Below are 14,036 nucleotides of genomic sequence, written 5' to 3' on the forward strand. Positions count from 1 at the left end.
CCTTCCCGTGTTTTTTCCCGCTACCTCACCCACCTCCCCACTGTCTCCCCCCCCTCCCCTTACCAACCCCCCCCTCCACAACCGCCCCTCACCCACCCGCCAACCCCCTCCTCCTCCAACTCAACCCAAACTGACAACTTCAGTCCTCCAAGCCTCCACAACGCCCACCGCCAAAGCCGCCCTCGCCACCAACACCGACGCTGCCTTCGCCGCCGGCGCCTTCGGTCTCCCCTGGGTATACTGCACCAACAGCGCGGGCGAGAGCGAAGGGTTCTTCGGGGTAGACCACCTGGGCCAGGTGGCGCAGTTTCTGGGACTGGCGAGGCCCGCTGCTGCTGCTGCTGTTCTTGGAGAGGGGAAGGGGAGTGGGAGTGGGTGGAAGGCGCTGCTTTGAGGTTGGGAGTGGTGAATGGGGGTCTGGGGTGGAGGTGAGTGTCAGGTGAGGGGATCTAGAGGGTGTAACATATCCGAACAGGTACCGAGAGATGATCCATCCGACTTCCATGTAATGCGGTGACTGTCCAGCATCTGGGTGTCGGATGAATAGCGAACACCTGGTACCAACCATGTCGAGTCTGGAGTCGGTAATGACCTGTACCCACCCCAGTTGGCCGTTAGAGTCGCGGTGTCGTGTTTTGGTCGCAAACGCGTCGCGTGGGCAGTCGACTCGTCGTGTCAAGGTCACCATCACCATGCGCGCAGCAAACAGAATCGAGAATGGCACAAATTATCGTGATCATGAAGTCAACGTGGATATTCGCGGCAGTCCGTTTGCCACCGTGTAATGTACAACCCCAGAGCAAAAACCCATCGCAATAAAACGCCGTCCCTTGTCCCGTGAATGAGCCCCTTCATCCAGAGCGCGTCCCAAATGAGAAAGTCATAACCTGCGAACCCCCCAAACTAGCAAAGACCCAAGCAACCATGCTTAGTTGCGCTCACCACGGAGACGACGAGCGAGCTGGATGTCCTTCTGCAGTGGTTGTTAGCATGTGATGTATGACCCATGGTGTCTGTTGCCTGAAGGCAGGTGGCGACTTACCGACTGGATGGTGACACGCTTGGCGTGGATGGCGCACAGGTTGGTGTCCTCGAAGAGGGAGACGAGGTAAGACTCAACGGACTCCTGGAGGGCGCCAATGGCGGAGCTCTGGAAACGGAGGTCGGACTTGAAGTCCTGAGCGATTTCGCGAACCTGTAGTGCATGACGCGTCAGTAGACTGCAGTGGTAATTGCGCGATTGACCGGTCGCAGCGACGCGATCGATTTGGATTGAAAACGTACCAGGCGCTGGAAGGGGAGCTTGCGGATGAGGAGCTCAGTCGACTTCTGGTAGCGACGAATCTCACGGAGAGCGACGGTACCGGGCTTGTAACGGTGAGGCTTCTTGACACCGCCGGTCGACGGGGCCGACTTGCGGGCAGCCTTGGAAGCAAGCTGCTTGCGAGGAGCCTTGCCACCAGTGGACTTGCGAGCGGTCTGCTTAGTGCGGGCCATTGTGGTTGATGATAAAATTTATCGAAAGTGGGTTGGACTGTTAAGTTGGAAATGGAATGACCCGCGATGTGCTGGATTGATGGATGTGGAGTTGGAGTGTGAGTTGAAAAGGGAAGAGAAGTAGTGGGGGGTCTGGGCATTAAATAGGCGGGAGGTGTTTCGCTCAGACTGCAGGCTGATTACCGAATAAAGTGGGCCGGTTTCGTTGATTGTGCCTTCTTTTTTTTTGTTGTAGCGCGCTACCAGAACCGGGGTCTGTTGCAAAACAATAATGGGTCAATCTTGGGCGGGCGAAATGCGTTGGTTTGGGGGGGTTCGCAGCTGGGTAAGCCAGTCTGAATTTCCATTGGCTCAAAACTTCAATGCAACATGGAACCATGTGTACGTGCCACACCAGAGATCGGCAGCCAACTTCAAGCGGAGAGCATTCCTCGATTCGAGGTGCACGCCTTGTAAGGCTGCGGGCTGGGAGGCGACGCCGTGCGATATCGCCGCCAGCCACAGGCTGGAGTACGATACAATGGGTTCGAGGTTTCGGTTACACCAGATTTTGAACAGAGGTATCAAGCTAGAAAATTAGATCATGGCTAGACTTCACTGTCAGGGAACAGACATGACGCATACACTCAGCACCTCGCCCAGCTCGCGCAATGACGCGAGCAACGCCCTTTCAAAGACTTCAGTGATCATCCAAAGAGAGACGGGTGAATCTACACGTTGAATGCTTGCCTTGTCCACCGGTGGGCAGGCATCTAAACAGAATCCCGGTTCTCCCTCAAAGGTCACAATGTCCACGTCCAAAGTTTAAAGATGCAATGACTAAGCCTGGGTACCAACGAGGGCCAGGCACAACATCATAAAACACGCTACTTCAACACAGTGTGGCAACTTTGAAGGTATCAAGGAACAGCCCCCGAAGCCTGAGACAGGGGGGATATATTCTGAAAACCTCCTGAGATATCCGGGGAAGGCGAGATGGGTATGGGCTGGAAGCACCAACAACGAGATCTGCCATCCCCGCATTGCCTGGTAGGGCAGAGCCAGGACGGCGTCTTCCGGAAGAGGAGGCTATCCACATGTGTACGTACTCCCGTGTCGAGCGCACCAAGCACCCGGGATGTGATTGCGCCGGGCGTTGAGGGAGCCCAGGGCTGAAGGAAATTCTTTGTATCCAAATCCTGGGGACGGGTGACATGAAAGCGGCGGGTGTCTGAGAGGAGGCCTGTCATGGGGACCAGACCGGTCAGGGCAGGCGGATACACACCGGAACGCTACAAACCAACCCGTCCTACTAACCCCGATTGCTTCTTTGCGGAAAAATGCTACTCGGCATTTCAGCCACTCATAAATCGGCACGCGTTGAAAAAAGGCGGATGTGTTTTCGAGGCGGGGCTTTCTGCGATGTAAAGCTGCCCCACCTTACCGTTCCGTCCCTGGCGCACTCCAGAAACGCGTTCCAAATCAGCGCAGGGGTGGTCAGAAAAAACAGAGCCAAGCAAATCAGACTGATCTGATTGCAAGGCGGCTGCAGTTGCTGCCGTTGGCATTGCCGCATTTAAAGCCCGCTTCTCTTCCCCACGTTCGCCTCAAACCTTCTCCCATCCCTCGTGCTCATAACCTACATCCAACAAGCGTTGCACATCTTCAGCCTCACTACCCACCACCACACTTTTCTTCAACCCCCCAAACCATCATCATGACTGGACGTAAGTTATACCCTTAACTACATCCACACCTCGAGGGTTGCACGATGCTAACTCCCCTCCAGGCGGAAAGGGCGGCAAGGGCCTCGGCAAGGGCGGTGCCAAGCGTCATCGCAAGATTCTTCGTGACAACATCCAGGGTATCACCAAGCCCGCTATCCGCCGTCTGGCGCGTCGTGGCGGTGTCAAGCGTATCTCAGCCAGTATGTCACCCCACTATCCAACATCAGCCCTTCACATTTGAAGAACGCGTTCTAACGCGTCACCCCACAGTGATCTATGAGGAGACCCGCGGTGTCCTCAAGTCCTTCCTCGAGGGTGTCATCCGTGACGCCGTCACCTACACCGAGCACGCCAAGCGCAAGACGGTCACGTCGCTCGACGTCGTCTACGCCCTCAAGCGGCAAGACCGCACTCTCTACGGCTTCGGCGGCTAAACGGGCCGGCGCCGTGGCGACGACTCTTGATGACATTTCAGCGCGTTTTTCACACGTTTTTACTCTCCATCGGTTATGGTTGGGCTGCGATGAGTTTTATGGGGGCAACTGGGTTTTTATTTTCACTTTCGGTCTGTCTGGGTTATGTGTACCATACGGGGGCGGTCAACAATGGGTGTTTTACACGGGTGGACATACCAAAGGCATAATCGATGCGATCTCCTGCTTGCTGCGGGGCGCATTCTTGATCAAATTTCTGGCTCCTTCTGTGAATGGTGACGCGTCGCGTTTTGTGTTTATGCCCAGTGTGGATCCCACGCGTCGGGAATGCTCTGTTGCTGTGTGTGTCTTGTCGGCTGTCTCATGCTTATATTTCTTGCATTCTTGGCGCTTTCAAGTCTCGGCTGATTCTAATCACTCTGATCCTGCGTCGTGTGACTCAATCTCCTCCGCCTCTTTCGGCTCCTGGCTGCTGCCTAGCTCGGCCCAGCCTTGCACTCGCTGTTGAGTCTCGATATCAACACAACCTGCCTACACACGGGTGTTTGACGCCAGCCGTCCTCCTTGGTAGTAAGAAGACAGTTACAGCTACGTCAAGCCGGTGTTAATGTAGCCGTAGTCCAACCTGCGAGTCACTAAGTCTCGGGCTCTTGACATGGAAAAGCATGGTTGCATGGGACTTGAGGCAACGTTTGACAATGAATGTTGAAATCCTAAACCGTCATCACCTCCTTGGAGTTCATGTCGGCTGGTGTGTGACTGGCCGAGTAAGCTACGATTAAAGGTTTTATTTATTTTCATGTATTAATCGGGGGCTTGCTTGATCATAAATTCTAATTCAGTTTTCGTCCTAATCATGTTGAACATTCGGATACAAGTCGGGTCAGTGGTGTCTGAACCCTACTGCAACGTGATTTTTGGGCATGGAAATCACATCATAACCGAGCGCTGACTCTAATACTGTTCTTTAGAGTCTCGATATGTAAGGGCATATGTAACTACACTGACTTTTTGTGTTAAACCACCATGCCCATTTCCCAGCCTTGTTTAACACGGAAATTACTTAACCAGTCCATAGTTCGGACATTAGTTATACTCTATAATGCCAAGGGCTGGCATCAAGAGTACCTACCTCAGTACCACTTCGAATGTATTTAAAAGAAGACCTGAGACTTCCCCCCAAAAATAAAAATAAAAACAGTCCTAGGCTAAGAACCCAAAAACTAGACAAGAACGAATGTCACCCCTGGGCTCTGCTGTGTATAAAGAAGGACGGTATGTGTGTTGAATAACAAGTGAATAGTATTATTTATATGTGGCGACCAACTTACCTAAGTAGGTAAACAATCTGCGTAGACCAAAGTAGTGGTAACAGTGATGTGCATCTTATTAGTGGCCCGCTGGCGTTACGATACGTCAGTATGTAACAAGCATGGCGTTTATGTGATTGATTGCAGCTGGCAACAGACTAGCCTTCTTCCATTTTCATTGTGTTTCCAATTCCTATCGCAGTTTCGGTATCTATCATTGCCTAGCAATTCTCTCCCAAGTCCGTCTCGTGTCGTAACTGATATGCCGATCAACTCTATTTGACTTTTATTTCTGTTGCGAGTGGCTTGAACACCCATAGTTAAGACACCCAAAGGCAGGGTCAATTTCCATTCATCTCAAACCATATGTTAACCCTTGAACGTAATCAATACTTCACCCCGCCACATCAGGCTCAGAGACTGTAGGTAGTAAGTACCCGAATAATTCATTTGCTGCCAAATGATTCTCATCTACGGGTATATATTGTCTATACGTAGACGCTGTGTTAGGTCCTCTAGCCGAGGTGGGAGAAGGGGGGTGGTCTGAAAACTCAGAGCGCAATTAATGGGGCACTGTATGCACCCAGTGCCTAAAGATACTACCGGAAGCTCTGCCACACGTTCTGGACTGCGGCCACTGTGGTCCAAACCGGAAACCTTTCCGATATGGGCCAGTGTCAATGGGTGGAGCGGGGAAGTAGAATGGCTCGCTTCACTACGTAGGTAGGTTGTTCGTTTCTCTCTCCATGGAGTTCGAGACTCGCCCCACGAGATCTCGGCAATCAGACAAGGTAGCGGGTTTATGGCGCAACCAAATGCCAAGTCGGGTGAAGGTTGTTAGCCCTGTTTAACTTGATAACGCTCGGTCTTTGCCACTCGGCGCGAACCTATGACCACTGCACAATGTATCGAGCGAGACTTGCAGAGTCAAGACGAACAACAGCACTCAAGATAGACAGTAGTGCAGCAAACTTTGAGATGGACCAGGACCCTTCAAGATGGACAACGCACTTTAGGACGGACAGCGTACCTTGGGATGAATGGGCAGCGTACCTATACACCAGTGCCAACACTTTACCGATGGAACTAGGAAGACAGTCAAGAGAGCTTTTTGTCCGTCATCGCAAAATGACGGCGACGACATCATTCTCGAGACTTTGGATAGTGAGACACCGCGCTTCAGCAAAGTGGCCCCCTGAAAATGCCTCTGTCAGCACATTCAAGCTTGAGCAACCTTCCTACTCGAGCGACGCCTGCCCAGCATCATTGCCTCGAGAGAAACTCGAAACTGCAATTTGCAAACACTGCCAGTGTTTTGTAGCTGTACTATACACGGATGCTGGAAACATGGCAGCTGGTAAACACCGACAAATTGGCTAGGTTCTCAACTCGAAGGGGTGTACCACTGGCTTGCCCGGCTCCTGAATCATTATCGTCCGAGCACGGCTTGCTTCCCCACCCGTCTCAAGCTCAACGGACGCAAGCAAGTAAACCCTAGATCTGAAGGATATCCCTTGCTTGACAACACTCGAGGGGCAGTATCCCGACGTTCCAACGTTACTCATGCTACCCAGCAACGAGACCAACTCCCCCCGTCCAGTGTCGCATCAAGCTCAACAGGATACTCCTCCAAACAAGGCCAACAACATCAGGAGTCCCAAGAGTACGCCCACCAAACCCAAACAGACCCTCAGCCGTCGGACAACAAAGGCAGAGCCGTTGAGCGATGGACTCGTGTTGGAAAAATCCCATGACATCACGCGAAGCCACCAGGGGAATACGAGGTACAGAGCGTTGTGGCTGCAGGTCTTGGCTCAATATAGCGCTTAACCGAGACAAAGCTGGAGAAGCATGATTGGAGTACCACCAAACACACCGTAACGCTCGAAGCTTGATAGCTCAACTGGGCTGGCGTGGCTGGACCAAGCCGTTCCCCGCAGTGACATCGACTGGCTCGCTCGCCTACCGTGGTACCAATGACAGAGGTTCATGTCAGGGCGAGACATTAGGTTAAATTTATATTTATTCCTCGTCTGCTGCTGAGTCGGAGTCTCACCTTGAGCATTGTCTCACAATCCTGCCGAACCGGACAACACGGGCAGCACGGACAACACATCTAGACAACATGGCTCTGAGATATTCGTCGCTCGTTTTGGTGGCCATTGCCGCCCTCATGTGAGTGGACTTACACCCGCACCCCCCATTGCCTGGATGAATTGCAGCTGACTTGGATGACACAACAGGCAGCCGGCCATGGGCTCACCCGCCTGCCCGGCCCGATCTTCCACAACGCCGGCCCCATCCGGGCCCTCGACGCTGCCGGCCTCATGCACGTACCGGCCGCAGGCAACGACATACACCAACGACGGGTGCGACTTCAAGTGCCCGCCGCAGTCGGCGTGGTGCATCGCGGACGGTAAGTGACACACGCTAACCCAGCCCTCTTAGCGGTTCTCATAGCTGCCTCCCGAGGGCGTGCGAGCGAGTGAGCTAATCGCTGACAACCTCGTAGCTTTCGTCGTGCTGCCGTGCGGGTGTGACCGGGCGGCCGTTGCCCCAACCACCGTCAGCCGCTGCCCTACGGCAAGCGGCAACTGCTTCCAGTGCTCGACCGGCTGGGGCATTGCGACCGTCACCGACTCCAACTGCCCACCGTCTGCGACTGCGACGGCGACTGCGGCTTAGAGGCTGGTCACGGGGATTATTGGGGGGATGTCAAGGGTAAGGAAGGGAAGGGGAGGATCCTGGGTAAGTGAGTTTGTGTGATTGTTGAAAGGAACCAACGGAGTGATGGCGGCCCTGATGGCAGGAATGGGGGCATCGCGGCACACGCGGAGCCGCACCGTTGCTTAACCTGCGCAAGACAAGCTCCGCTTGGCTTGGGATTCTCTTTCCGTTTATCAGCCAAGAAACAACTCGGAAATAGGTACTCAAGCTGGCGTCGGGAAAACAGAATTGAGAAGCCGTTGCCGGACTCCTCCTGCCGTGATTGATCCCAACAAGCAACAGCAACATATTCCTGTCTAAATAGGTTGGCTGGACATTTGTGCCAGTCTGATTTGTTGGCTAGTCCCATGAACAGCGCGCCTGGCGATTCAGACGGGGTTATCGCAACCCGAAAGTCGGAAAACAGACCGCCCGGGACTGTCAGAGGATGCTAAAGCCATGTGCCGTAGCCATGATATGCCGATTGACCTCGCTCGATCGTGGCCACGAGCCCAGATGTCTGCTCCAAAATTTCCACTGGTTTCATCGCGCCTCGGCACAAACTTTTGGAACCGGTAGAGAGAAAGCACGGCAGAAGAAGCAAGGGACTGGCCGACTTCCAAATCGAGGGACAGAGAAAAAGGAAGGAGCTCAGGATTGTCGATTTGGGCCATCGAATTCCTGCCGCTGGGTAGGAGCGATCTTGACGAGGTGGGAAGGATGTGATTTTGCTCACCCATCAAAGAAAGAAAGAAAGAGAAAGGAGAATAAAAAAGATAAGAGAAAAAGGGGGGAAAAGAGAATCAAAAACAAGAGCAAAGAGAAAGAAAGAAAGAAAGAGCTCCGGGCATCTGAGGCGCCTTAAATGTGTTGGAGGCTTGCTGCATTTCGGGCTGATTATTAAGAAAACGCGCGGGAGCGTAGCGCGTGTTGGTCGCGTCGCCAGGGGCCGGCATTCCAGGTGGGGTGAGTAGTGATTGGCTGAAGGTGCCCGGGGTTTCCTTTTCAGGACAGACAGGGGTTTGCGGGTCTTTCCTTCAGCTGGCGCGTTCTTGCCCCCTCTGTTCGTCTGATCAACTTCCTCCTGTCCCTTCGGAATCCCCGACCACCTGAGGTCGCGGTTCCCAATACAGGCCGTGGCTTCGCCGCAACCACGACTCAAACTGACAGCAGCTTTTTTTCGGCTTACATGGCGGAAACTATGGCACAGGTGGCTGCATGCTGTCCAAGTGGATGAGGCGTCCAGGAACGGGGAGCCGCAAGTGTTGTGCATCCAGTGATGTTTCACAGTCGTCGCGCATTTGGGACCCGGGCTTTGAACGTGAAGGGTGATGCTTGGGTTTCAACAAAAGGGCCCGGATCTTCAAAACTCTACTCGAACCATTCTGTTGATCGCCTTGGCCCGCAAAAGATTCGAACAAGTGTTCTATGGAGCCTCACGTTGCTTCCATGGTTTGCGAGCCGTTTATCCGATCAGCAAGTTGGAATGAGATCTGAAGAGGCAGGGTGCTAGGTTCACTGGGTTGTGCTTGGCTCTCGGGCGGTGGTGGGCTTGGACACGAGGCTTCTTAACCCCGAGCCAACACCGTCTGCCGGCGCTTTATGAGGCTCGGACAAACACGATTTCCATTGACGACAGACCGACGAAACTTGGCACGCCCGGCACGCCGGGCTCATTCCGGCCTCATCTACCGGCGAAGTGGGACAGGGGTCTCGACTTTACATCATCGGGTGGGATGTCTCAATTTGGATGAGGAACTCGGGGTTGCGGGAAACGCTAAAGACCCCGTATGTGGGATGCGCGATTTGAGGGGAGAAAACACTCGGGGCCCCGGATACCGACCACGTCGTTTTCCCGGGGTGTTTGACCTGGAGTATCTCATCATTCGTTGTGTCTTGTTGGGCGACCACGTTGCGGTATGTTTGTGAATGGACACGGAGGGGGAGCATGCCATGCATGCGACTGGCAGGGTTCCGGGTTGTCTATGTTTGGAAACTCCGTTATGGTCCCACCTTTGACGGAGCCGCAAATGTCTCCGCCAGTTCCGATGGGAACGGCCCGATAACGTCACTCCACTGGTCATGTTGATGACGTTCGACAACGATCTCGAGATCCACGTCTTTACGGGCCTTTCCGGTGACAAGCTGCAACTGCCGTGATGCGCAGATCCAGGGTCGACAGTTTGACGATGGAGGCTCCCAACGAAGTCGGGCTCGTCAGGGTCCGTCGCCGTCGAGTGGAAGGCGCAACCATGAATTCGGAACCTCCACTTTCGGTAGGACCGGTCTCCAGCGCCCCCATCGCTCCTGCTCGTTGCCCCCTTCGACTCCATGGGGCCCCTCGTCTCTTCGCGCTTTCCTTCTCCATGTTGGAGCCCGTAATGTCCAGCTGATCAAAATTCAGGATTTTTACCAGACGAGGACCGTCCTGGACCCTCTCTTTTCTCTTCCACTGGTTCGAATTTAATATCGCAAGACTCCCGGCTTTCATCGTTTCTATCTAGGTCGTCTTGCCACACCGTCATCTTATGAAAGAAGCCCTTTTTTCGGCCCGCTGACTAGTCACCAACTCCTTTGGCCACTGATTTGACGAGATGGCGTTCTCACGCTTCCAAAAGGCGTCGGCTGAGCATGGCCCCGCTAAGGCTGAGGGCCCATCCGCGGCCGCTATCGTTGCAGAGCAGAAGATCACAGCTATTGCCATCTTCCTCGGTGCGGTCGCCAGTATTGGTGGCTTCATGTTTGGCTATGTCAGGTAAGCAAGCAAGCTGCTCTGGTACCGGTCTGTGGCCTGGGTGCTGACGCCGACCCTAGCGGTCAGATCTCTGGTTTCTTCGACATGGAAGACTACGGTAATCGCTTTGGAGTACACAACCCCGACACGGGCAGGTATGACTTCAGCGCTGCTCGCCAGGGCGCCATCGTCGGTCTCCTTCCTGCTGGCTGTCTCTTCGGTTCCCTGATCGCTGGCAACATTGCCGACACTCTCGGCCGCCGCATGGCCATTTCAGTGTCGGCCCTCTTCTGCTCTGTCGGCAACATCATCGAGATCTCGTCCGAGACTTCATGGGCTCAGTTCGCGGTCGGCCGTCTCGTCACCGGTCTCGGTATCGGCGCCCTCTCGGTGGCTGTGCCCATGTACCAATCCGAGTCTAGTCCTGCTATCCTTAGAGGCGTTCTCATCTCTACCTATCAGCTTTTTATTACTTTGGGTATCTGGACTGCGGAAATGATTAACTACGGCACCCACAATATGTCGGGCTCGTCATCATGGCGGATTCCCAACGGCCTGTCGTTCCTCTGGTCTCTGATCCTCGGTGGTGGCATCCTCCTTCTGCCCGAATCTCCTCGCTACGCGTATCGCAAGGGTCGCGAAGACGAGGCTCGCCGCACCATCGCACGTCTTGCTGGCCTTAACACCGACGCCCCGTCTGTCAATCAGCAGATCGACGACATCCGTGCGAAGCTCGATGAGGAGCGAGCGGGCGCGACCACTAGATGGTACGAGATCTTTACGGGTCCTCGCATGCTGTACCGTACATTGTTGGGTATCACGCTTCAGGTGAGTTCCCCGCAAGTTTCGCTTAGATTGGCAGGTCACTGACTGTTTGGCAGGCTGGACAACAACTCACGGGTGCCAACTTCTTCTTTTACTACGGAACAACCATCTTTAGAGCCACGGGCCTTAGCGACAGCTACGTGACTCAAATTATTCTAGGATCAGTCAACGTCTTCTGCACCTTTGGCGGTCTCTATGTGGTGAAGAAATGCGGTCGGAGAAACGCCCTCATGGCCGGCGCACTTTGGATGATGGTGTGCTTCCTGGTTTATTCGTTCGTCGGGCATTTCAAGCTCGACCCGGTGAACCCCGCGAACACCCCAGCGGCCGGCAACGTTCTCATCGTTTTCTCCTGCCTTTTCATCGTTGCTTTCGCCACGACCTGGGGTCCTCTCGTCTGGGCCGTCGTCGCCGAGCTTTACCCTGCCAAGTACCGCGCACCGGCCATGGCGCTGGCCACTGCGAGCAACTGGCTGTGGAACTTCTTGATGAGCTTCTTCACGCGCTTCATCACGGACGCCATCGACTATCTCTACGGATTGGTGTTTGCGGGCTGCTGCGCGGTCCTCGTGCTCGTCGTGTTCTTCTTTCTTATTGAGAGCAAGGACAGGAGCTTGGAGGAGATTGACACCATGTACTTGCTACACGTCAACCCGATCAGCAGTAGCAAATGGGACGAAAAGCACGTGCCGGGTAGTGCCGATACGAGTGGCCGCCAGTCACGGCAACAGTCGGCTCACGACGAGGAGCATATCGAGGCTCCTTGAGAGAAGCACAGAAATACATTCTGGGAAGTGGGATATTGAAATAGAAGGCCTGGCGTCATGGAGCTCATTTGGTGGAGCATATACAACTCTTGTGGTCTTGGACCTAGAGCATTTGTGGGTTGAAAAGGTGTTGCTCGGGACACATCCACTGGGGACCGTGGTATTATTAGTTCGCTTTTGGGATTGGGGCATTCGCAGCACGGCCTGTGTATTTGATGCCGGTCATTCTGGGCAACGAGTCTGTATGATACCAATAGCTACATTCAGAGGGTTAGTTCGGAACGCAGTAGCCCAGGGGGCGATCGACGCTATCCACCACACACACCATAGCTTTTCTAGCATGGTTTGCCAAGGTTGACGGTTTTTACTTAATCATTATACAGAGTACATCTCGTCGTTTGATCAGGCTTTCTGCGGCTGGCGTGGGATGAGGGAACCAAGAAAAAATCTGATTTTCTTTGCGGTGACCTGACGTTGCCACTGTTGGCGAAGGATCCCTGTCGAGGTGGGTTCTGGGCTTCCACGACTCGGCTCGGCAACACTCCGGTGTCACCGTTCGGCCTGCAGCGATCGACGGTGGGTCCGGCAGAAGGGCAGAGCACAGGTTGAGAGGGAAATCTCCGAGGCCGACCAACCCTAACAGGGTGGTATCCGGTCCTAACTAGTGAGGCAAATGCCGGTCTGGGCGAGTCTTTATCTGAATTTTTTTTTATCTATGACTAGACAGAACTGTTGATGGAACGTTGGACTGTTGAAGAAAAGCTGGGTGGGTGGGTTGCTGGCGATGGGTTGGGACTTGCCCGACTCATTCTGGCTTCGACTCAGCCCGCTGCTTGGGTACCTACCTAGGCGAGGGAGGGAGGTGGTGGTTATGATGGTGTTTTGATTGGGACAGGGACATGCTGGGGCATGCTGTGTTATTATGGTATTTGTTTTGAGGAGAGTTTGTGGACTCTGCTCCCTCCGTGATTTTTTTTCTGATTTGTTTGGGGAGTTGATGAGCTGTGGGTTCCGGTTTTGATCTGGAGATAAGAAGAGAGGGTTTTGTCGACTGATTACGAAGTACGAAGTATCCATGGCAGGGTGTTCGGCTCCGGCCGGTGGGGCGGGACTGGTTGAGTTGGAATTTTTTTTTAGAGGGTCTTTTTCCCCCGGTGGCGAGTTGAGCTACCTTACGAGCTTACTTTGCTTGCTGTGCTTGGCTGGGCTCCTGGCGGTCGGCGTTCGGAGCTTCTAGGTTAGTTTGATGTTGGTTGGAAGGGGCCGGATGGATGGCGAAGTTTGGGAAATTTGAGATGGGATTTTTTTTTTTTTTTTTTTTTTGCTTGCCTTGGACGCTTCTAGGCTGGTACAGGCTTGACTGGTTTGGATATGTAAGTTCGGGTGTTGCTGTTTTGGTTGATCAAGGGCTGATGTTTCTGTTTATACACGGCGTAAACTCAAGCTTCGTGCCCCTGAATTTGTTGTTGTTGTTCGTCCTTTCTATCCTTGTTGGGTCTGAAGTGACCCATCCATCCAAAGTTGAGGTCCCCATATCCCGGCAACTCTCATCCACTCTCGATCCACTCCCGAATCTCGACACCGAAGACAAAACTTTTGTCCACTTGACAGGGTTGTGCCTACCCGCGGTTTTTGTCGGTTTCTGTTTGCCGGAAGTTACTGCCGAGCTGGATAGTTGGCAGGAGTTGACTGCATTATTGCGTTGGATTTGGGTTGGTTTGCGACTCACTCACTCACTCATACATCAGTCATCAGCTTTACCACACAGTATTGCTGCTATCGAGAGTGTTTAGTCGGGGACTCCGAGGGGATTGGCAGTTCAAAGTTTTGAGCTAGGGGAGACGGGCGTATCCACACGATTGAATTTTTCTGAGTTCTGACTCTCTCTCCAGGGGGTGCTCTGTGACCTTTGGCTTTTGACTCGGCGGTAGTCTCAGACCTGTTGTTTCACAGTTTCTCCATATTGTGCGGTCTGTCAGCTCTGATCTGGTCCAAACTAGGCGGCTTCTGTTGGTATCGTCGCGGGTAGCATATCGCGTCGCGCTGAGGGCGACTCC

The 14,036-nt window shown here is 53.7% G+C and overlaps 6 protein-coding genes across 6 annotated transcripts; 4 read left to right on the top strand and 2 right to left on the bottom strand.

Moving 5' to 3' along the window:
- Positions 1 to 928: 928 nt before the first annotated feature.
- Positions 929 to 1,497, bottom strand: CHGG_10296 (histone H3; the record flags this gene model as incomplete). The annotated part of the gene is made up of 3 exons (XM_001228222.1): positions 929 to 973; positions 1,043 to 1,195; positions 1,285 to 1,497. The coding sequence occupies 3 exons, from the start codon at positions 1,495 to 1,497 to the stop codon at positions 929 to 931; spliced, it is 411 nt and encodes a 136-aa protein (XP_001228223.1).
- Positions 1,498 to 1,768: 271 nt separating this feature from the next.
- CHGG_10297 (uncharacterized protein) lies at positions 1,769 to 2,077 on the top strand (the record flags this gene model as incomplete). Its single annotated transcript, XM_001228223.1, has 2 exons — positions 1,769 to 1,822; positions 1,895 to 2,077. The coding sequence occupies 2 exons, from the start codon at positions 1,769 to 1,771 to the stop codon at positions 2,075 to 2,077; spliced, it is 237 nt and encodes a 78-aa protein (XP_001228224.1).
- Positions 2,078 to 3,193: 1,116 nt separating this feature from the next.
- CHGG_10298 (histone H4.2) lies at positions 3,194 to 3,637 on the top strand (the record flags this gene model as incomplete). Its single annotated transcript, XM_001228224.1, has 3 exons — positions 3,194 to 3,203; positions 3,266 to 3,403; positions 3,474 to 3,637. The coding sequence occupies 3 exons, from the start codon at positions 3,194 to 3,196 to the stop codon at positions 3,635 to 3,637; spliced, it is 312 nt and encodes a 103-aa protein (XP_001228225.1).
- A 3,435-nt stretch (positions 3,638 to 7,072) lies between these two features.
- CHGG_10299 (uncharacterized protein) lies at positions 7,073 to 7,632 on the top strand (the record flags this gene model as incomplete). The annotated part of the gene is made up of 3 exons (XM_001228225.1): positions 7,073 to 7,122; positions 7,191 to 7,363; positions 7,460 to 7,632. 3 exons carry the CDS (start codon positions 7,073 to 7,075, stop codon positions 7,630 to 7,632), a joined length of 396 nt encoding a protein of 131 aa, XP_001228226.1.
- Positions 7,633 to 9,775: 2,143 nt separating this feature from the next.
- On the bottom strand, positions 9,776 to 10,021 carry CHGG_10300 (uncharacterized protein; the record flags this gene model as incomplete). Its single annotated transcript, XM_001228226.1, has 1 exon — positions 9,776 to 10,021. One exon carries the CDS (start codon positions 10,019 to 10,021, stop codon positions 9,776 to 9,778), a length of 246 nt encoding a protein of 81 aa, XP_001228227.1.
- Positions 10,022 to 10,247: 226 nt separating this feature from the next.
- On the top strand, positions 10,248 to 11,979 carry CHGG_10301 (uncharacterized protein; the record flags this gene model as incomplete). Its single annotated transcript, XM_001228227.1, has 3 exons — positions 10,248 to 10,408; positions 10,468 to 11,215; positions 11,269 to 11,979. The coding sequence occupies 3 exons, from the start codon at positions 10,248 to 10,250 to the stop codon at positions 11,977 to 11,979; spliced, it is 1,620 nt and encodes a 539-aa protein (XP_001228228.1).
- Between the last annotated feature and the right edge of the window lie 2,057 nt (positions 11,980 to 14,036).

Source organism: Chaetomium globosum, genomic scaffold (assembly GCF_000143365.1).
Source record: "Chaetomium globosum CBS 148.51 scaffold_7 genomic scaffold, whole genome shotgun sequence".
NCBI classification, from domain to species: Eukaryota; Fungi; Ascomycota; class Sordariomycetes; order Sordariales; family Chaetomiaceae; genus Chaetomium; species Chaetomium globosum.